The sequence below is a fragment of the Manacus candei genome, unplaced genomic scaffold (genome assembly GCF_025592945.1).
Source record: "Manacus candei isolate 608988 ecotype Guabito, Panama unplaced genomic scaffold, ASM2559294v1 h1tg000024l, whole genome shotgun sequence".
Classification (NCBI taxonomy): domain Eukaryota; kingdom Metazoa; phylum Chordata; class Aves; order Passeriformes; family Pipridae; genus Manacus; species Manacus candei.
The window spans coordinates 576416-600963 of record NW_026138072.1 but is presented as its reverse complement, the minus strand read 5'-3'; the positions used below and the strand labels follow the sequence as shown (position 1 = coordinate 600963).

At 34.9% G+C, this 24548-nt stretch overlaps 1 protein-coding gene across 8 annotated transcripts in view; it reads right to left on the bottom strand.

The window, feature by feature from the left end:
* The window catches only part of KIAA2026 (KIAA2026 ortholog), a 90114-nt gene that overhangs the window by 60526 nt on the left and 5040 nt on the right, over positions 1 to 24548 (bottom strand). For 6 of the 8 annotated variants that reach the window (XR_007904636.1, XR_007904637.1, XM_051788225.1 and 3 more), the window contains exons 3-5: positions 16772 to 18198; positions 7203 to 7279; positions 2844 to 2933 (exon numbers count right to left, since the gene is read on the bottom strand). Coding sequence is in view for 6 of the 8 variants with exons in the window: in XM_051788225.1 (XP_051644185.1) it covers positions 2844 to 2933; positions 7203 to 7279; positions 16772 to 18198 (1594 nt within the window). In the remaining 2 variants the exon portion in view is untranslated. The remainder of the gene's footprint in view (positions 1 to 2843; positions 2934 to 7202; positions 7280 to 16771; positions 18199 to 24548) is intronic. The other 2 variants (XM_051788223.1, XM_051788224.1) reach the window with 2 other exon arrangements.

Below are 24548 nucleotides of genomic sequence, written 5' to 3'. Positions count from 1 at the left end.
ACAGAGAGTAGGAACTACTTATTTGGCAGCAGTTTTGGCTTATGTCAGTTAAAAGCATATGTGAAACTGCAGTGTCACTTCAGAACTGTGGCTGGAGTTCAAGAGCAGAGTTGAACTCTGTTCAAAATTAAAGAACTGAGGTCAAATTTTATTCTCCTCTCTAAACAGCTACAGTGAACTAGCACAAAGCAAATCTCACAATTGGTACAACAAACTCACCAGTAATCAATCAAAAGTGCAAGACTTTTTAAAAGGAAAAATAATACTCATAACTAATGCAAAAGACAATACAGTGTACAAGAGTACAGAAACAAACTGTTTTAATCAACCAAGCAGATTTATTACTTCATTGTTGTGGAAGAAGCTTGTTGAAATGTCCACACTTAAAATTACCCATGGCTTTCCATTACATAACCCTGTTCTAATTTGATTTTAACTTGCCAAACAAAAACCTGCCATGTCATTCGTTGTCTCAAGCTGATGTTCTGAAACGTGTCAGATACAACCAGTCCAACTACCTATAAAAAATGAGGGAAAATAGTAAGTTTATTCATGTTAAAAAAGTGTTACAGCTCAGCTCTCTCATTATAGTCTCCACTAATTCCAAGTTCTGGAGAAGGAATTCCTTTTACGTACTCTAGAATGGTCTTCTAGGAAACAAAAGCAAGGTTAGGACTAAGAAAAGGTTATATTTAAAAGTGTTACTATCAGTTAGACAAGCTGTATTTCTAATATGCTTTAGTAATTAACATAACATTAAAGCTTGCCTTGACAATTTTTCTCAGTAGCATGTGCTAGCAGCTACTAAAACTGGAATTACCAAGGAGGTTAGCCATGAAGAAGATTCCTATGGCTTTACTCAGGTCACTGTTGCAAACAAAAATCAATAAAGTTACCATGAAGTAGTAACAACATCACCATTTTGGGTCAAAACAAGAAAAAAGTCCATGAACAGCATATATAAATACCATCACACAAAAATAAGCTTTCACATGAGATCCTACTTCTATTAGCAAATTAAAACAATGTCTTACTTAATAGTTAGAAAAACCAAACAAATTTGATTCTAGATGCTTCTGAAACTGCCACTGTCATTTGGTCAGAGCTGAAGAATAAAAATCTGGTTTTTTTCCAATTTTTCACCTATCTAACAAAATTACACATGGTGTTAGACGTCAAAAGTGACATCCTAATGACTTTCCTTACAAAACTGAAACCTAATTTTAACATGTCAAATTTATGATTATTCATCTAATTTAACATCTTTCTATTTGTATGTTTGAAAGGAAAACATGAAACTTCCCTAATAAATGTTTTTAAAAATCAGTATTTCACTTTACTGTTTCCTCATAACCACTTCTTCAGCAATTAATCCTAACCCTTTTCCTTTCTGTAAAATTTCTAACAACACAAGTGTTTAGAGACCCAGAATCACGATCTGATAGGTCTATACAAGCACAAGAAAGATTGTCCTTACCTCATAACTTCCAAATGCTGAATCTTAACTCCCCTATACTTCAGTGTTTGGTTTTTTTAAGATGGTGCAATTAGAACTAAACATAGTATTCCTGCTGAAGTCATGCAACTTACTTACATAATGACATTATCAGATTTCAGTTCAAAGAGCAATTATGACATATTTAGCATTTGTCTACCCTTGAAGAAGTCTTGTTCATACAGTTTTACTAGCAGACTAAAAGTCTCACCTACACTAAGATTATTGATATGCTGTAGTATACTCTCATTTTTTTGCTTTTTCTTCTATTGTTGCCATAACCTTTCTGATAACCTCTTGACATTTCATCATAAAAACCAGTTTGCAATTTAGCAACTGCAAAATAATTTCAAGATAAGGCTGTTTTTATTCGTTTGGATATTTTAACAATTATTATGCTAAGTGCCTGCAGAGAAATTTGTCTTTCAGAGTCCTAATTTATAGTGCCTCTCTCCTACATCTGTCTCCTCTATTTAAAAAATTTAGGAATAAATTGTTTCTGCATGAGACTGTAGACATTCACTTGAATTAAAAGCAGTCTAGTTTCTAAGGTTTAGAAAAAGTAACATTTTTATCTACCACCTTTTATAGAAATGCCACGGAAATGCCTAGTTCAATAAACAGAACTACAATACAAAAATGCAAGAAGAATAATTCACTAAAAAGGGACATTCATATGAGTACTATTCATGTATTTAAATTTATCTACCATCTTAATTAAAATCACTGTCTCCTACAAAAGCCAAAACATATTGGATTCTCTTGTCTAACCGTTACTCATTCGAGGTTTTCAGCTGCATAGGCTGAGTGATCCAGCATACATTGGTAAAATTTGTATCTCAGTCTGACACCAAAAGCCAGATAGCATGCTTTCTGGTACAACCTACTTTAATAAAAATTAAACAAAGCCAATTTTAATAACTTACTTGCAAACAAAAGGAGTTAGGAATCCCAATAACAATGTAAGAGTCAGCTCACCGGAAGTTTTGATCAGCACTGCATAGGCAGATATAAGAATTCTATCCTGTAATTGCTTGTTAGTAAGAATTGTCCTCAGGGCAGAATGTTAACATGTTTAATAGAAATGAACTACTCCTTCTAAGGCATTGCCACTATCCAAATTTATTTTGGCAGTGAAAAGTGTTAACACGGTTACTGAATTCACTTCTAAAAACATTGAGAACAGAGCACTACATACAGGAAAGATTAAAATTACAGTCTCTACGTATCAACCATATGAGGTTTTATGCAGTTAGTGAACAGCATAAAAATCTTCAGTTGAGAGGCCTCAGTAAATAACTGGCACTGTTTTATATCCATACAAGAGAAAGCTGTTAATGTCACATACCGATTTCTTTTTAATGTCCTCCAGATCTTTGAGTTCATTCTCAATCTTTGTGATTAATTCCCTGAGTTCATCAAGATTAGTGCAAATAAGCTAAAAAACAAATGAACACAAACACTCGGTGATGTGGGACTTGGAAAACATACAATGAAGTTAAATAAAATGTAAAAGCACGGTATTACTTAATGCTACCATTTGTTTTTTATTTTCTTACAGCATTTTTAAAAGTAAAAAAAAAAAAAAAAGCAGGACTTGTTGAAAGAAAGAAAAGCTAATAAGAAAATAATCTATTCTTCAGACATAAATCATATCTCTGCCTGTAAGCTTCCATTTCAAAATGTAGGTATTTTCTTAAAACTTCTGTGAATGACAACTACCAAATTTATCTCAAGTGCACTAATGAGTTGGAACATCTTCGAGTTCCAAACAACTCCCTGGTGAATAAAAGTATACTAGCTTTGGAGTATGCTGTGCTTATAACATTTCACACTTGCTACAACTTTTTCCTGAACATAACTTTATATGCTGACACCGAGTCTTCAGTTCCTGCAGGTGTTTAAGACGCATCTGGTGATATGGTTTACAGTTGTAGTGCTGGGTGCTGGTTGGACTGGATGATTTTTTGAAGGACTCTTACAACCTTGCTGATTCTATGATTCTAAGGCAACCTAGTTGTCTATCAGATCTATCTATTTGTGTACGTTTTGAGAAAGGATTATATTTTTCTTATTCCTGTCTTTAGAAATCAGCTTTTTTACATTTCTCCTTTCAGAAAATGGATGCTATCTTCCTGAAAAAACCATCAAGCAAAAGTAATCTGTATATTTTGTCTTATCATCATTTAGGGCAGTTTAAGACTTAACAAACCGGAAATTATTAAGCTGTTAGGTTCTTTCAGGTTAAGACTTGCTTTTTCTGAACACCCTTAGGTGAAAATCTTTTCATTATTACTGAAAACATGTTAAAATAATTTAAAAAAATAAAAAAAATTATAATAAAAGAAACCATGCAAAACCCATCCCAGAAAAAGTGTTTTTATCATACAAGTGTTAATTATTTTTCCCAAATCAGTAATTCATAACAATATAGTTTTACATCAAATTCATGTGCAACTTTAGATTTGTAGCAAAGACATTAAAAAGAGCCTTTGTTTCACTATTAAAACACAGAATTGACACTTTTGTAAAATACGTAAATTTCAGAAACCTCTAATGCATACACACCATTGTTTTCATAGCACTTGTGCACATTTGAAGCACTGAGGAACTGAAGTGATTCAAACTAAAGTTTACAGTTTTCACATTTATCAAGTTTAGAATAGCAAATTAATAAGGAAATTGGCACTGTCTTGCCACTCCCAATGTATGCAAAATTAACTTGCAAAAGGTCTCTCTCTTAAGCCAGGAAACAGAATTACTATGTGTAACTTTACCAGGTTCAACATGCATGTCTGTCCTGCACTTAAAGAAGTGTTAAATACATAAGATGTAAACTGAAGCTAAATACTGGCTTTTCTTTGCCTGTCTGGCCTGTGAAGAAATCTATGACACTGTATTATTATGCAAAAAAGTGCAAGTATGTCACATAAAGTCCTTGAAAAAAGTCAATAAAGGCATGGATAAAGATTTTCCCTACACAATTATAATCCACTCTTTTGACTAGATACCTGAAAATTCAGTTACTAAGTATTATCACTACTTTTTATTTTTTTCTATGAGACCAATCCAAACTACATCAATGGGAAAAACAATGCCAATATACTAAGTTGAGTTGTCTTGGGGCTGGGAAAGACAGGCAAGAGTAATCAAATCTCTAAGTCCCAACTTTCATCAGAGGAGGTGTACATGTGAGGCTCATATCTGTGTGTCAGTTACACTCTGGTAAAACAAGGAAGGTAACAGCAGCTGACCCTGGAGGATTTATGGTCAAAATTAGTTCAGTATTTGAAATAGTTCAGTACTGTACTGAAAATCACTATAAAAAAAGGTTCAAGAAAAAATTTATATTTTGTCATTCACAGTGTGATTTCAGGTGGGGAAATGAAGAAGCACACTGATTGGGAAGAAAGTATTTATGAAACTTCTCTCACACGGCTAACATTTCCCACCTTACAGAATGAAGCCAGCATTTTGAAGGAAAGATGAAAAGGATAGTAATAACAAAGTGTAGTGTATTTTGTATGATCATTTTGTTATGGAATCTAGATCATATTTCTCCTAATGAGATTTTTATTTATGTTCCCGTGTTCTTTGCTCCTTGTTGTTGTAGCCTGAAAATTAAGTATATTATTAGAAAGTGTTAGACACAGAATTTATGTATTTTAGACTAAGCATTTTAAAAGGACTTAAAAAAGGACTTGGTGGAACTAAACAATTCAATTTCCTGTGAACAACACTGCCTTTCTAAATTGTTCTATATTTTAATGGGCAAGCTAATATGAAGGTAAAAGGAGAGTTATTGATGTTATAACCTAATCATTTTAGATTAGATTAGATTACATTACATTCTGATAGCTCACTGGTAGTTTCATATATGGTTCTTGAAGAACATGCCTTCTAATGACCTATCATGAGAAAAATAATCTGAGGAGAAAAAACGTTTCCTTTATAAAATGTTAGGTATTATAAATGTTAAAATTAAGTAGTACAACTAACTCCTGAATGTTTCTGTTAATAATGGATTTTAATGTATCATTTTTGTCATTGCACATATTAAAAGACTTATTAACACTAATTTACTCAGTTTTAGTGACAAGTTATGATTTTCGGGTATGGGATCTATACTTAATTACAGAACCTAATCTTATAAAATAAAGTGTCTTATGGTTGGTTTGGGGTTTTTTTTCTACATTTGTAGGCTGCAGGAACATGAAAAATATTATATATTTTTATTTATTAATTTTCATTCCAAAAGAACTGATGTTTAGACAAGAATAGCAATATACTTGTGGTTATACCCTTCCTGCATATCTCACAGCGCCTGTATACTTAAGGTGTTTTATCAAATATTTAAAAAATATACTTGTACCTTCAAACAGTTCATAATTTCATAAAGTTTGGCTATCTGTGTATGCGGGAAAAGTATACTGAAGCATACATTACTAGATTCCAAAAGTCTTAATATTATTCCAAATATAAACAGTTTAGTATTTGCAAATACTTCTAACAGTCACACCAATCCTGTCTGTCCTCTTGAAAAAGGCAGGTTAAGTTGTTAAAGAGCTCCCTCATAAGATTAAACTGTTCAATACTAATTAATCTGAGCCTCACCTAAATCAGACATAACTCATAGCTTTGATCAAAAGAGCCAGAAGTATTATGTTATATTTTAAGTTTTTACACAAATAAATATACACTTAGATAGATATGTAAATGTATGTACATTTTACCTTGATTAGCTAAAAGATTGGGCTAAGTTTTAGACAGACTACTTAAATGCAGTAGTTTAATATTGTAAAAAAAGGATTTCTAACCTAACTGTATATATCCATGGCATGCAGGTAATGTGCTCGAAAAATAAAATTTTTAGACACTGTATCTATTTTTTGGAAACGTTTCAGTCACTACCATTACAATACAGATAAAAGACAGATTACACTTAAATGTCAGTCGTTTCTCAATATTGAGTGTTACTAACCAATTTTATCACCAGAAATTCTACTAGCTCCCTCTGAAACACATCATCATCATCATGGTGGAATAAACTGGTTTGGTGGGAAGGTTTTAGAAAATAGTCATGATTTAATGTGGGTCTACTCGTCAAAATAGCAGATTGCTTTCTGAAGAAAAAAAAAAAAAGATAGCCAAAGGAGAACTTCAATGTAAAGCAGGCATGCATACATAAATAGCAACTTAGAACTGAAGCACTGTAACACTTCTACAGCACCATAAAACCACATTATCATAATTAATACTCTTGGTGTTCTCTGGCCCTAAAGTCACATACAGACAAGCAAGGTGAGCATAGTTGCCTATAAATTTTTTGCAAGTCCTTCAGTAAACCAAGATGGATTTCAATTAAAGAACCACATTGTCATACCTCATACAAAACAAGTAATCTTATCCCAGAAAATTTTATCTACCCTAAAAATTTCATTAACAACTCCTACCTTTTATAGGTTTTATACAGTAACAGATATATCTGGGATCCTAAACAACAGTGTGGAACAGTGTGCAAGCTGCAGATAATAAAAATGCTAAAACATTCTTTACCAAGAAAAGGTGAAACGCACTTTTACAAATACTATCAGGTTAAACCTCTCAAACTAGAAGAAGGATTTCCAGCATCTCTATCAGAAACTAAAGGACTTACTTCACAGACAGTCAGATTTCAAGTGCTTAAAACAAAAATTAAAATAATTACCTGAAATTCTGGTATGGTAGACTTTCTGACACCCTTCCTCTTCTTTGTGATTGCTTTTTTAGATAGTGATTTTTTTCCTTGTAAGATTAAAAGAGAAAAGCTTCATAATGCTGTTTGTTGTACTTAATTAATACAACCAAGCTATATACAGACTTGAAAGTTAAACTGTAACTAACAGACGGCTTACAGTAATTCATGTAAACATGATGAATTAGAACTAGGCTCAGTAAAAGCAAACATTAAACACGTATCTGTGTAGTGCAGTCTTTTGGGGTTGGAGGAAGGAAAAAAAAGAAAAAAAAGAATAAACAAGAAGAAAAGGAATAAACCCTTTACAATTCTAATAACATGGCATCCAAAAATTTCAGTCATAAAGGAAACATTCACACCACTCTTCTGAAAGGAGTGAAATCCAGAACTTACTGCACAAACTTAAGAAATATAGCATCTTACCTGAAGATTTGTTCTCTGACACTGTAAAGTGAATCACACATTAGGATCTGGGATCTCTGCACCGTACAGTAAAAAGATACCCTCAAAGCACAAGCAATATCTAGAAATGCCTGACTGAACATACTGAAGTTACCAATGAAATCAGATTATTGATTTGTTTTTTCCAGCAACAGCAGAACTTAACAGTTTTAGAAGAAAGCAAATGCCTTCCTATAATGCAGTTTACACTCACCTATGCTATATAAGAACATGGATGTACCAAAACATGCCTTGGAAGGTAAGGCAGGTACTTTACTGTCTAGAATGTCAGAGCTCTGACATACATTTCTCAAATCAAGTAGTTATGTCACTAAGCAATATATGCAAGACAGGAGTTTCTTATATGGTTATTTCTACATTCATATGGTAAATTGAAATAAGACCGCTTTTAACTTGTTCACTCAGACCAGACCATCACTCTAACATTATTACTGTGTTCACATGTGGGAGTCTTAAAAAAGAATTAAAACCCTTAAACAAAAAAAGAACTTGAAAAAAAAAGTAATTTTTTGTCAACTAGCATAATTACAGGCACTTGGTAATAACACAAGCACAGGTACATTCAATATTTATATTAATGAAAATATTGGCAAATAATGCATTTAAATTCTTCTTAACACATGTTTTCTTGTGTGGGCAAATGCATATGTACATACACATACATCTATTTCTAGGCATCTATTCTATAGGTGCCTGGGCATCTATATTTTCAGTTTATTATACTGTGAGTTTCCTGAACATCTTACCTGACTCTGAAATAAACACATTTAAGGGACAAGGCACAGGGCTTGAAGAATCTAGATCTGAAACTCCACATAAAATCAAACTATACAAAAATCACTAAATCAGCCTAGATTTGAAACTCCCCATACTGAACACATTAAAAAATTTAAAGAGCCCTCAATTACCAAAAATAAACACTTACAGATTTCACACTAGAGAACAAGTGATAAAACAGAGAGGCATGTTTATTAGAACAACAACCCAAAGGTCTTGACAAGAGGCAAATAAGTCACCATTTTTGTTATGTAGTTTATGGATACAGTTGCATTGAAAACATAATTGCTACTACTGAGAACATTGCTGTCCATTTACTGAACTAAAGAAGACACTTATAACCTTTCTTGACAAACTGACTCAAAAAGAAGTCTAGTCGTATCGTGGTTCCTTGTAATAGTCCTGTAAAAAATGTTATTTGGAAAGAATATGAAAAGATTTTTAGAAAGGGCAGCTAGACTGCCTTGCTTCCTTACAAAAAGGAAGATTTGATTATGTTTAAAACGAAATTTTCACTTTACTTGAATATTGTAACGTACTTTTCAACAAATGCTTACTTGAAAATTTTCAGCATGTGGTGCAGTATGATTTATGATGCAGTGTACTTCAAAAAATAAGTTAACAGAAATACTCTCTCTCTTTTCCCCAACATATCCTTGTGACAAAAGAGATAAAAAACTGTTAGAAAAAATTATAAACAATTAAAAAAACAAATAAAATAAAAATTTCTTCCTTTGCATCAGCATCTAAAAAGTACGAAGTAGGAAAGATATGGGGTAACAGAGAGACCAAGAATTAAAAGAAACTGTCTAGAAGCACAAGGAAAATGAGCCTTACCTCCTGTGTAAAGTGGATCAAGGAAAAAAAAAGTTAAAAATAGAGTATGACATATGGGTTATCACAAAGCATGCCTGTTGGAATACATGCACCAAAAGACCTACACAATTCCCAGGCTGGCATCTGCCCCGAGCTAAGCATATATCTGTACAGAGAAGCACTACAGTCTTTTTCACATTTTTTGACACCAGATATCCTATGGTGCAGGCGTTTTTGGCTACCACATATAAAAAATTAAGAAAACACTACAGATAGTTGCACAATGGGAGAGAATTAATACATACAGCAAACTACTTATCACAAATTCATCTTCTACCCTAGTAACTTCCTCATAAAATACAAAACTGATGTAAAAAGAAGTTGTACCAGTAGCATTGATAATCTTTTCCTTTTAAGAAAGCTTGTATCTGTTTTTCCCAAAATAGTATTTCTCAACTTCAAACATCTGCAAACAATGGTAACAGGAAACTATTCTTTCACAATCAGCATTTAGCTAATAATCCATATGTATTACGTAGGTGGAAAATATTATAAAACAGTGTTTAAAAACAGAGCTTTGTAACCCAGAGGTGTGCTGGTTTTGTGGATTACCATCCAGCATCCAGACTTGGAACTTTGTAACACACTACCTTGTCTCTATGTATGATTGGCTCTACCACATCTGGCTACTAACCCTGTCTGGGGATAACAAAATCCCCAAGAGGTTGAACCAGTATCAGCTGGGAGAGGCAACTTCTCAAATCACTCCACTGAGGTCTGCTAGGGATATTTTGCCCATAATCACAGGTAAAGTAACTATTTCAAATGGCTTATAATAATTCCTTAGCAGATAATGTTTTTGACAGCAGCCAGATCTCAGTGCACTGTACATTTCAGAGCATACTCAATGTACAAATATATTTAATTGCTGACCAGTTAGAAAAACTTAGAAAAACCTAAGATAATGAAAATAAATATTTCTAATAAGGAATCTCTTTACCTCACCTATTCAATTCAACACAGCCTGCTTCCTTCCCATGCCTCCAGATTCCACCTTTTACTAGTCATATTTTATAAAGCATGTAGCAGGAGTTCTACACACAGACAAAATAATACAGCAATTTCAGTACAAAAATTTTTAGAGAGGGAAGGGTTCCACAGTGGTTCAATAAACAGATTTCCATCTTTAGAGATCTTCAAGTTACATCTGACCTGCTCTGGTATTTGTCTCAGTTCTGCTCCAAACAAGGAATCAGAGCAGATGACCTCCATATGTTTCCTCCAACCAGCATTTCTACAGTTTGTGACTTTTTAAAAAAAGACTGCCTTGCACAGTATACATATATTAGCAACAAATACAGAGGAATCACTAACTCAGGACTGCACTGCTCAGAAGGAAGACAAACCAGACAATGCTTTTCTCCAACCAATTTTGTTACACTTCTCCATAATCATGTAAGACTGAAATGAGAAAAACACTCTCCATCAAAACAAATGAGTTTCCGAAACTAAACCAAGAAGTCCAAAGAAAATCATGATCCTGAAACAGCTGAAGAGGCATTCTCCTTCAACAGTTGAAGTACATGAAAGCTGTTGTTAGCCCTACCACCTTGAGGCACTAACAGTGCCATCCAGCAATAGCTATAACACTAAATTATGTTTACTCAGACAAGTGTTTGATAAATATTTTATAAATACTGATAAATAAATACTGATTTGTTCTTAATCCTTTTCCACTATTGAGCAATACTTGTGATAAAGATTAAAGTTTTACTTCTTTTTGATACAAAGTTCAATTTCAAATATAGTTAACACTTCAGAAAAAGAAAGTGCTTTATTTATTGCCAGGATTATAAAATAACATTACTAGATTAAAAAAAAAATCAACTGGTTTGTATTCAAACATACACAACAAAACTATATTGAAAAATATACTTTGCTGCAAATGGCACTGTTCTAAAGCTAGGAACTGTCTGCCTATACTACTGCTGTGTAACTTTACATTCACTCACAAACAGTTTACTATGCCACAATTACTAATTATGTCTCCACACTGCCTTTTCCAACAGGCTCCACATCTCAGTTTGGTTTCAGCTCAGAGGAGAAGAGATTGAGACACCATACCTCAAACGGAAGTTGTAACTAGCATCCCTTTTCCCCTCCTACACTGCAGGAGAGGATGAGCTGTTTTTATACCACCTCCAATACTCACAGCTAAGCCACTTCTGATGCTAGAGAGTGGACAACTACAGACATCCCAGGTCAGATTCTTTTCATGTTCAGTAAATGAATCAGGACTATACAACAAATACAGAGTACTTTTCTTTCTCTACCAGAGAATAAAGGGGAAATACACAATTACTTTATTCTTTAAGCAAACTACGACAAAGCTTATCCTAATTTAAACTATAATTCAATTACCTGTGGATATAAACCAAAATTATTTATTGAAGTAAAATTTCTCTCCAATAACATGTGACCAACCTATGCCTACAGTTGGCAGCATCAGAGCCCAAAAACTCAATTTGCACATTTTCTCACTTTACCTGCTGAAACAAACTACTTGCATATTAAATTGAAACACAAGCACTGTCAAAATGCATACACTCTGCAGGAAAGAACAGAGCAGTTGTGTAACATTTTAGCTATCACACCATCGTTTTGGCTGAATGAAAACAAACCTCTCTTGCAGCAGAAATGCAGCAAAACACAGGTTTTCCACAGTAAACTTACTTAAGCCACCCTGTACTCATCTGCCAAAAAAGCTGAAAACTCTGTTCAGCAGACACAAGCAGCATTCACTTGGATACTGCCTTGTCCACCTAGTGTTAGGTGCTTGAAGGACAATGAGGGCAGAAACCTATATAGTGAGTATCAGTATAAACCAATATTTGAGGTTAGTGAAAGCATTGAAGTGAACACAAAACATGCTACTCTTCATGCTTGCTTTTCTAATTTCAAAGCAAGTGAACGTCACATTAGAAAGCACTGAAATATTTTTAGTGTTTAAAACACTGTATTCCAGGTTTCATGTATGATTCAGTCTCAAACTAAAGACAGCGCTTTATATAACAAAGTAAACCTAAACCAAAATAAATGGGTAACATAATTTCTTACATCACTGCTTCTTAAGAAGCTAATTAATGCTGAATTAATGGTGACCACAATAGGTAAGGCAGAAGAAATATCACTTCTCTGAATCAATACTGTTTTTAGTTAACCTCTATTTTAGTCTCAACTACAAATCCCAAGAGATTGGATTATTTTGTACTTATGGCTCATAGTTAAGAGGTGGGTTTTATTGATTCTCCTTCTACATGTTTATAATTGTCATCAAGCAACTTTTTAAACAAACTCATTGCTGAAAGTAAAAAACAAATCTAGATCTATAGATCTTTCACATTTATTTATTTTAAATAACACTAGTGCTGGAACACTTCTGTTTTAAGTTTCACAGGAAATCAACATTTTATTAACCAAGAGCCCCTTAGCTCTGTGAACATTCTTACATATTAAATTTAAGTTCAGTAGGTTCAGGAGATGTCTGGCTGCCACAGGTTTTCCTTCCAAGCCAAAACAAATTCCACAGATGTTATTACTGAACAGATGTGTAAGCAATTAACAAGGTAACATAACAACTTGAACCTGAACACTAGTTACAAGCATCCAAAAAACACACTAGGGAGGTTAGATACAACTAAAACATAAGCCTTCTCAAGTTGGTCTTGCCACCTGAGGGTGAAGGAGGGGAAACAAAAAAATAAATAATTCAGATCTCTTCTACTACTACTTTAGAAGCACAAAAATGAGACAGATAAAACACTAAGCCACAGGAATGTTGTTGACACTTGTAAATGACTTCAGCAAAAACCATTTTTTAGTTTTCTACATTGGAATCCTTTTGACTTGAAAACAGGAACGTTTTTACAGACCTAGTAAAACTTTTTGTTATATACTCTGATATTTGAGTCCTTGTGGTTTCTTGAAGAAGAAAAGTAATGTTAATCCATGCTACAAATTATAAAGTGACAACAGAGAGCAATTTTAAACAAAAACTTACTTGAATAATATATTTTTTATAAAGATGAAATTTTTACTGCATATGCAGCCAAGTCTTATTACCCCAGATGGGGCAACATCAAATACTAACTCAGTAGTATTTGCCACGGTAAAATACAGTTAAGTTAGCCCACTCCAACTGCAAGAATTTCTGTTTTCATTACATTCTAGGAGCAACTCCACTGTTCTCAAATTGAAGAATAGGCTCTATATCTTTCTGTCAACAAATCTGTAAAGACACATTTCATGCCTTTCAAAGATTTGGCAACTACTGAGGATGTCCTATTTCCTCTCTAATCTTCTAATCTTCAATCTTGCTCCGTGCTCTCAACAAGCTCTCCCTTTAGAAAATATAATATGGTACAATCTGGAAAATGAAGCATCATGATAGGGTTTTGAAGCTTCCATACTGACACAGCATATGCTTTTATACAGTCAAAAGAGCAAAACAGGTCTGGACAAGCGCCTAACAATGCTGATTTAAAGAACAATGTAAGGAAACCCTATAAAACCTCAGTGGTACACATTTTTGAAGACACTAGCACTGAAGCTTAATGAATTGTGGACCTTGTTACAACTTGGTGGAATACCCCTCAATGTTTTCAACATGATTAACAGGCTGTTCATATCTAGAGGCTAGACAACTCTACAATAAAGCTTTTACAACACTGAAGACAAAAGTCTTCAGAAGACTTTTGAAGATTAAACTCCCAAGGACAATAAACCAGGCCCTACAAAGCTGCTGCCAGGCCTTCTACTTCATTTCTTCACATTGAATCAACACTTGACTTCATACACAAAAAGTACCGATACTCTAAAGAAATAAAATACACTGTGAAAGGTACTTTGAGCAGTAGACTGTAATGAATCTTTCAGAGCATAGAGTTTACATCAAGGTTCTCCTAAAGTTCTGTGCTGTATTGGTGTTTTCTACACCAATTGCAATATAAAGAGATTTAACTTACTTCAACCTTTGCTTCAGGAACATCACAGTTACTTCAAGTCTCTGGTGCCTCCTATTTTCTCAACCCTACGGATGCTCTGAATTTCATCCAATCCCTGTTTCAAACATGCAATCACAGGATTCTCATACTTTTGTACTGTGCCTTGCCCTGAAACCTTTATTGTACCCCACAATTTACTTTGGCATAGCTGTCTTAGTCCAGACCCAACAAGCCTTATCACCATTGTCACAGTCCAATTCAAGATGTATAGCCTAATTTATCTAACTCCAGTAACAAAATACATTTAGAAAGGAATGCATAGCATGAAAGTTGTTTACAGAACTGCTCTCCCTGATTCTGTATTTTCACTTTATTCAGTACTACTCTGTTAATAATACTGACACAGAATGCTGCCACAGTAATAACCATCATCTTCTCTCAAAGACACAGACTCAGTAAAGTGGTTACACCTTTTCATAAATCATAAGAAAACCCTGTCATTATGGGAAAGGTCATAACATGGCTCTGTTCTCCAGTAAGTTTTCCTCACAATAGTTCTGGGAAGTTTTCAGCTAGAAAAACTGTACTACCAGGCTATATTCATGATGGGTATCACTGCTACAGCAAGCCAGGAGTGCGCAAATCATCTCAACAGAAATACAAACTGTGACTGTTACATTTAGCTGCCTGAGAGAACTAGAAGCAGGAAAAAAAAATTTTTGTTAAAAAGTAAGGAAAGGTACTCACTTTTACATTCCCGATGCTCTCTTCTACCCACTGCACTGTTTTAAGAATGTTGTAAAGAGTGATTATGGCCAGGATCAGATTTAAATCAAATGTCTTTGTGAATTCAGACCGGGTTTTACCAAATCTCTTTTTCTGTTCTACATCGTAAGGGAATTTTTAAACAGAGGATTTACATTTCAGCTGATCTTTGACAAATACTACTTAGCCTTAAACATTATAAACCATTATAGAACAATAAAGTATTAGCATGAATTGAATCCAATTGTATCCATTTCAGCCTAATAGGTACAGGATAAATGGACATTTAACATGTATCCCGTTGTTCCTATAGGAACAACAGCTCTTTCTTGCAATGCTGTAAAGTTTTAGGAAAATTTTCTCCAGCAAGGTCAAAATTTGCAATGAAGAAGTGGTCAGAATTAAGATGGAAAATGCCTCAACATTTTAAGAGATAAAGGACAACAGTTCTACAAACTAAAGAGGCCTTGTTTGCAATTTGGGTTATTATTCACTTTGCTTGGTTTTAAGAAAAATGAAAACAGTGACACTTTTGGAGAGCTAGCAGTAGTGCAACTGAACGTAAAATACATTAGTTTTGCCGTATACGGCATATATGAACTTCAGCTGCAACTTTTAAAATTTCTGTTGAGATGTGGGCATTGAAATTTTTTGGAAGGAGGAATTTGTGACTTAAATGGTAAGACAGTTTGTTGGATATTATGCACAAATATTTGGGATCTAAATATTACTTGTTTCCTTAGATTTAAAATTGAACTTCTAGTAAAATGCACTGACATCAAATCTTGGAATTTTCTTGCCCTTTAGAAGACATTTTGCTGTTATTCAAATTTTTCATTTTGACTTTCCACATTTCAGATGAAATCCAGTACTTATCTGTCAGTTTACACTGTTCTGAAAAGTAGCTTGTCACTTTGAAAAATATAATTTTTGAAGCAGTCTGCTAAAATCTAGCACAGATAGCTTAGCCCAGGACTCAACAGAATGAAGCTTTTATGGTGTTTCATATGACATCAAAAATACTACAGCTACCTGACAATTTGAACTGACTTAAAGACTTTGAAAACTTTACTGTTTTCAAATAGCTTTAAAATTTTCCAGTGAGTTAACTGAAATCTGGATTGTATATCACCTACCTGAAACACTTAGCTAGATGCTGCCCAAATCTGTAAAAAGAATGCCATCAGCATAAACTCTGTATCTCAGTTGCTGGATTCAGTAATCAGGCCCACAGTTAAAGCAGTACTGCTTGGTGACCTAAGACTGCACAGTTCCAGTATGAATGACTTTAGATTCATGATCTCATATAATTACTCTGTATTTCTTCATAATTTGGATAAGGTAATATTACCAGAAAGGGGAGAAACATTTCCACAATTGCTCTAATGTAAGACACCACAAAATGGCTTCAGGTGATGCTCTCTGATGCTAACCAGTCAGTAACATTCATTCTTCTAAATATTTTTTGCAACAAACAACCTCTCCTAATGTATTACGTTCTCTAAATTCTGCAAATGAATCACGGTTTAATCAGCCGATGAGCCTGTTTTACATACTTTATATGGGAAACTTTCACTCTAAAATTAACAACCGGAATGTCTAATGCAATAAGGCTGTCCTGTTTCACAAAATAAAATATAGACTTATTAGCTAAAAACACAACCTAGAAATCAGTATCCTCCTAAGTTTTACTACAGGTAAAAACTGTCAACTTACCAGATTTGTGCTTCTTGTGTTTTGCTTTCTTTTTAATTATAAACAACTTGTTCTGGAGCTCAGATTTATAAGATTTGAATGGATGAAGATGAATCTCACGTTTTCTTTGCAGGTCATCAAGTTTTCTCTGTAGATTTTCATTTAGAATATCCTTCAACTTCTTTTTTTTCTTTTTCTTCTTTTTTGCTAGTATCTTATTTAGTTTCTTATTATTTCGCAGTGAGTTCTCTAGCACTGTTTCTTTAGCAGATTCATGGTAACTGGCGTCTTGGTAATCATTGTAAGCGCCATTGACATGCACCTGGCAAGCTTTCAGTGTGTTCTCCTTGAAGGGACTCATATCAGACCTTAGTCTGGCCATTTCAGCATAACCTTGTCCATTCTCCCCATCCGCTATTTCTCTTGAACTAGAGTCACCACCCACACCAACAATCTCTCCTGAAGTAATCAAATTCCTCAAGTTCTCTTTATAACAAACAGTTTTCTTGATGTCACAGACTCTTGAGTCTTTGATTTCACAGTTTATCTCCCCGGTAGGGATTCTAAAGGTGCCTAAATGTAGGTTTTTTTCTGGACAGACAACAACAGAGTCCATACTTTTCTCTACTTCTGTCTTGGAAGGATGTAGCAGTTCTCTACCAGCAGAACTGACCTCCCCATTGCTTTTGGCTACATATTCATGTTTTACTCTTTCTGATTTAATACGTGGTACTTTTTTAACTTTGATGGGAAGAGATGGAAATTCAGGAGCCTGAAAAGGTTTTTGTTTGTAAATCCGAACATCCGCACCACAGAACTGTGGAAAATGAACATATGCATTCTCCAAGCAGTCATAACCAAGAATTACTTCTCTGCATTCATGGATAGGCTGACCTAGCACTGCATCCTGAACATCCTTTTGTGTTTCATACACAAAGTCACAGAGACCTTTTAGCAGCCACACTTTTTGGTAGAATGGTAGCTCATGAAATGGTTTCTCCTCCAAAGGATTAACTTCTCCGAGCACTTTGAAAAACTGGGGACATAAGCCAAGTTTTTCTGCAGCGCCATTAGGATTGTCGGTCTGCCCTACAACAGTATACCAGTGTTGTACTTTCTTTCTCAGTGCTGCTTCCCAAGTCCTGTAAGAAAACGTCGGCCTGCGGTGTAACGTAGATCTGCGATGAGGAGGACTTAACAAAGAAGTCATTATTTTAGATAAAAAAACATTACACTGAGGCATCAGAAGACAGCGTTCCAATTCATAGAATACTATTTCAGGTAAATTTAAAATCTGTTGTGCTAAACAAAGAAAATGACCAATAGCTGGAATCTCCCACATCGTCTCCATCCTTGTAGGTGCTGCTTGAGCTAAAAGTGATTTTTCCCATTCTTCTATTTCTTTCTGACTGGCTTCTTCTGCTTCTTTTCTTTCTTGATCTCTCTGCCTATTAAAGAAAGTTCATGAAAATTCAGACACTGGGTGAACAAAAAAAATGAGAGAGACAAAAATCAGAGCTACAGCATGACAAACATACTTATCTTGAAGTAATGAAGAGCACAGCACATAAAATTTTAGTTCAGTTTCTCTTATTTTGCAGTACACAATGCATCACTGGACCAAAATGGGAAATTACAGTCTTTTATAATCTATCACCACTAGTTTAAAAATGGAAAAAGCCTGGCATATATCAATAGTCTGTGTGGTTTAGGTTTTTGGAGGTTTTAAAATGTATTTCCTTCCCCAGTCTCTTTGTCAGGATTAAGTATTCATCAAATTATCCATATCAAAATCTCTGAAACAAATTCCAGGTAAATCTTGCTGTCAAATGGTTGCCCTGTGGCTTGCATCACCCTCCTTGTACTTCCTTCCTCAGCACACAAGCGTACATGTCTAAGTGCTAAGTGCTTTATTTACACACATTTTCCCTCCCAGTCATAGGTGTGCTGGTTTGCAATGGTAGTTAAAAAGGAAACAAGTATTGGGATACACAAAGAATGTGATGGAAAATAACACCAGAAATAAAATGTCATTACATTAATGAATGGTTTGCCCTCACCTGAAAAAATGTATTCAGTTCTGGTCCCCCTATCTAAAAAAAGGATAGAGCAGAAATAATGTGTATTCAGAGAAAGAGGTTATCAGTAATCAAAGGCCTGTAAAAAAGTTCTGAATAATCTGGAGGTCCACACAAAACACCAGCAAGAGGAAACATGACAGCAATATACAAAGCTAATACAACAGACTGAGAAATTCTATTTACTTTTATTTGGAAATTCATCATGCAATTTAAGGGCAACAAGTGTTAGAAGAAATGCTTTCATTTCAGATAATCAAATCACACCTAGCTTACCATCTAACTTACTAAAATATACGATATGTTAATTCAGTTCCAAAGAGGAAAATTGGACATCTGCATGAATCACAAGAATATCAAAGTTTACCAGCCACAGAAGGGATTTTTCTTTAATGCTCCAATAGTAAACTAACGTTTTTGCCTGAAGGTGTGACCAGATTCCAAAAGATAGCATTAGGATACAGCTGTACTTACAGGAAAATTTTTTTAGAGCTCATCCTAAGCTTCTCATATGTTTTTCCCTAAAACTTCTATCACTGGTAGAAACGATGACCTGCCTACAACACTAATATGACCTGCAGAATTTCCATGTCCTTATTTCCATATTGCTAACCTCCAATTATTTTTTTTTCATACACAAGTAGCAAATAAATGGCATGTAGCCATTCAAAGCATCAATGGCTTCAAATTCAGCAAAAGAGTAATAATAAAGTAAAATCTTTCTTCTAACAACCTGAAGCTAATAGTGGCTTCTAGCTTGAAGAGCGTGTATTTGAAGCATTAACTACTGACTAGCTATCTCAACAATGTAAAAAATGTGACCAACCCAACTTAGTTCACATTTTAGTCAGCACTGGAGAAACATACCATATATATGCAAAATAACATAAAATACAGTAAGATTCTACTGAATACTTTATCTTATACAATTAAATTAAACTTCCAGTGAATTATTACTATAATTTGAACAGAACTTTTTAATACCACAAACACACATTCTTGTGACAGATTCATGTAAAGCATAAAATGTAAAAGCAAACAGATCAGTAAATTCTTAACTTCAGTATCCCAATGCAGCATTAATTTAATGATGTAAAGGATGGGATATAAAAACAAAATCCTACTTTGCAGCACAAAATCCCATTTGCCATTCCATGTGAACAAACCAATAAATTCAACAATACTACTTGCATAGGTAAAGTGAGCATTATTTTTATTCTGACTTATGTTCTATTTCAATGTGCTAATATTGCTTTGATATAATACAGAACAGAAGATAATAAATAAAAATAACTGATTTACATGTGAGACAGAGGAAGAAATGATACTAAGTAAAAAATAGTCTAAACATCAATTTCAAAGCACTTTTGGATCCCACTCCCTCCTTCATCCTAAATGTAAAACACACCTCTTAATAACCTGCTGCCTCCAAAAGGTGTGAACACTATTAATGTGGTATGGAAATAAGATTAAATATGAACATATAGTGAGATAGAACATATGTAGAAACAATAACATTTCAGTATTGTTGAGAAAAATACAAGCTGTAGGTGATCCAAAAATATCATCTTTGCAAGCAGCTTAGATTTATCATCAATTTATAATTTAAATCAAGATAGAATTCTCAAACACAATACCGTAGATTCACTTCAGTCTAGATAAAATTACAATTATTATACTATTTTAAGAATGCTTTAGAAGGTTCCTTAAAAAGAAAAATATAAGTTGTTTCACTTGCAAAAAGTTTGTCTTTGTTTTTTAAACTGTTGTTTTATCACAATATCTGTTATTCCGTTCTCAGCAGACATTCAAGAGAAAATGTATATAAAAGCACACTTTCATGTCTTCATTATTGAGGTCTTCCTGCTAGAATCTTTTGGAGGGCATAGCTTTTTCCTGCAGTGTTTTTTGGGCAGTTTTTTTTTTTTTTGAGAGGACAGAAGGGAATGAAGAGGGGAGAGGGGATGGGGCAAGGGAGCAGGGATGGAGGAAGAAATGGGGGGTAGCCATCATTATGGCTAGGCTTTGCGAACGAAGATTTGGAAAGGGCTCTACTCACGTTTGTTACAAGTGTGCTGGTGGCTAAAAAGGCCAATATGAGATAGACACATCCAGTTGCAAAAGGCACAGCAGAAAGACTCCTTAGGTGGTGTATTCTGCAAGACACGATTCTTTCTGCGTGGTCTTTTCTCCTCGAGAGTGACCCTGCGTGCTTTCTCAAAAGCATCAGCAGCATTATAGATGCTGTGTCTCCAGACCTCCCGACTGGAGGCCGGAGTAGACCAGTTATGTTGATCAATATGGCCAAGGCTGAGATGTTGTGTCAGGGGGTCCTTGTATCTTCTCTTCGGGGCTCCTCTCTTGCGGCAGCCGGTGGCAAATTCACCATAGAGCAGGATCTTATGGAGGCGGTGGTCCTTCATCCTGGAGACGTGCCCTGCCCATCGCAGCTGTGTTCTCAGCAACATGGCCTCAATACTTGTGACAGCTGCTTGTTCTAGAACAGATGTATTGGTCACATAATCTGACCAGTGGATGTTTAGGATTGTACGGAGGCAGCGTTGATGGAAGCGCTCTAGGAGTCGCAGGTGGTGGTGATAGATGACCCATGATTCGGAACCATATAAGAGAGTAGACAACACTATGGCTTTGTAAACACTGATCTTGGTACTTTTCTTCAGGTGTTTATTTCACCAGACTCTTTTATGAAGCTCTCCGAAAGCTCTATATGCCTTTGCTAACCTGTTGTCTATCTCTCTGTTGATCTCACCATCGAGGAGATGAGGCTGCCTAGGTAATTAAACTGCTGGACCAGTTTGAGCTCTGATTCGCCAATGGTGAAGACTTCCTGAGGTGCAGGTTGATAGAGAACTTCTGTCTTCTTTAAACTGACTTCCAGCCCAAAAAGCTCAGCAGCCTCAGCAAAGCAGGATGTTAAACGCTGCAGAGCTGCTTCTGTGTGGGCAACAAGGGCAGCGTCATCAGCATAAAGCAGCTCCTGGACAAGATGATTTAAGGTCTTGGTGTGGCCCCTCAGTTGCCTTAGGTTGAAAAGGCTTCCATCAGTACGGTATCGGATGTAGATACCGTCCTGATCATCAAGGTCTGCCGTGGCCCTTTGGAGCATCATGCTGAAAAAGACTGTGAATAGGGTTGGAGCAAGAATGCAGCCTTGTTTCACACCATCAGTTATCAGAAAGGGCTCAGAAAGTGCATCTCCATATCTGACTTGGCCGTGCTGATCCTCATGGAGTGAGATGATCATTTTAAGGAACTTGGGGGGACAACCTAAACATTCCAAAATCTGCCACAGACCTTTCCTGCTCACAGTATCGAAAGCCTTGGTGAGATCAACAAAGGTTACATAGAGATGAGGAGGACAATCAAGGTCTTCCTGCTAGAATCTTTTGGAGGGCATAGCTTTTTCCTGCAGTGGGTTTTTTTGGGGTTTTTTTGGTGGTTTTTTTTGAGAGGATAGAAGGGAATGAAGAGGGGAAAGGGGGTGGGGCAAGGGAGCAGAGATGGAGGAAGAAATGGGGGGTGGTAAGAGAGAGACATTTGCTGTTGGACTGAGAAATTCTCTGGACATACATATTTGGCTTTTATTTCATACTTTTATTCACATTTACCATGAATATGTTTGCAGACATGTATTGTGCTTACAGTCATAACAAAACTAATCTAAGGTAAAGCTGACACTTCCAGACTAAGATCATATTCCCACAACACATGTGCAGCACTTGTTTTGCAGCTCTTAAGTGGATAAAGCCATGGCATTTCACATTAAAGCTCAGCAACCATGATCCCCAAGTAGAGATAACACCTAAAACAAAGTCCAGATGTAACTCCCACTTTTCTTATTATTTTCTCCTTTGAAACAGCAGACAGATAGCACCAGCAAACTCCTTCTCACTTGCAACAAGAGATTTCACTTGGAGGGGAGAGGAGACAATGATTAGATTTTACTTTGTTCCTTCAATTACCACTTCTAACCTACACAGGTGTTGATTCAGGTAAAAGGTCAGAGACTGGAACTCTAATGACAAGATACAGAGAACTATTTTAATTCTACCATAACTTGTTTCTACAAACTTTCTTCTAAAAAATGAAATCAAAAGTTATGTACAAATTAGCAATATTACACCTCATTCTAAATTAAGTCAAGGTGTAACACTCAGAAGGTATTAAATTGGAATATGCCCGTGTAACCTTAATTCTGTATCTGTACTGGTTTACATCATATTATAACATACTCTACATTTTTCTCTAGGACCCAGGTTAATTCCATGCTAACATCCTCATAAAAATCAAAACTGACTGTATAAACATATCTTATTCCAAAATTTGCTAAACAAAATTACTAACTTGCAACCAGAATTGAACTCTTTAAATGTTCTGATGAACAAATCTGAAACTTATCCCAGGATCATGTTTTCAGAGATGGTGAAGTTCTGCCTAGCATAACTTTCAACAAACCAAAGTTATAGAGACACTTAATTCCCACTGAAATCAGTTAATTAGCTGTCATTCACCAGCGGTTTAAAAAATTTCAGTAGGAATCTACCTCTATGTTTCAGTACCTAACTAGGCAAGTATTTCCAATTAAAAAAAAAATCCCACAATTATTTATTGTTAACTGATATGTAAATTAGTATGTATATTGCTATGTAAATGTATATTAGCATGTAACCAAACAGCTGAGTAGAAACTCATAGAAACGTAATTAATAATCCAAAGAAGATGATCAATATTCTGATAATTAGAACACTTGAACAAAAGGAAAGCTTGGGAAAAAGTGCTTTTGCCACCGTACAGAAATTATTATCTGCAAAATAATGAAATCTGCTTTGCAATGACATCTCAGTTTCACATGTTGAGTGTACCATGATGAATGTGTCACTTGGGGGAAGTTGTAAAACACAGAATAAAGAAAAAATGAAACTGATTGTGCAAGAAATGGATAAATTGCAAGAAAAAGAGAACCCTCGATGAAGGATACCCATATAATGAAAACATAGGTAGAATCTGTAGGAGGATTTCCATGAAGCTAACTACAGAAAAGAAGATAAAAATCACACTTCAGGATGTTATTCCAAAATATGCAGTTAGAAAAAAGCTTGCAAAATCAATGTCAAGGATTTTGGGGGGAAAACAAACCCAAAATTTTTTAAAGGATTTATTTTTATTTTTATACATAATATACATTATTATATCTATTTGTATATTTTAGTATTTTTAATTTAATTTTAGTTTTATTTAATATTCACCATAAGATGCCTGTGCCTTACAAGAGTATCTAAATATCTAGAGCAAAGAATTAGATATAAAATTGTACTTCAACAGGTAATTTCTTTAGGTATGAAGCTAAGTTTTGTAGACAGGCCCTTGCATTTATAACCTTAGTTATTTGGGACTGAAAGCATGTAACTCCTAGGCATTCTAAACTAAGATAATTACTGGCTAGAAAGTACATGCACACTGAGGGGTCTACTGGATGGCAGAAAGGGAGCTTTTTTTTATGTTCCTGACAACTCATCTGAAAGTGGGGTGAACAGCAGATGCTGCCTATCCAAATACAACTTATTGGCCAGCACAGTGTTTGCCAACTGAAATATTCAAGCCTGTAATCTTGCATTTAATTTTGAAAGTATTCCTTCTGTGCCAACCTCAATGTATCAGATTTCAAAAAAAAAAAAAAAAAAAAAAAGCAGAATAACCAT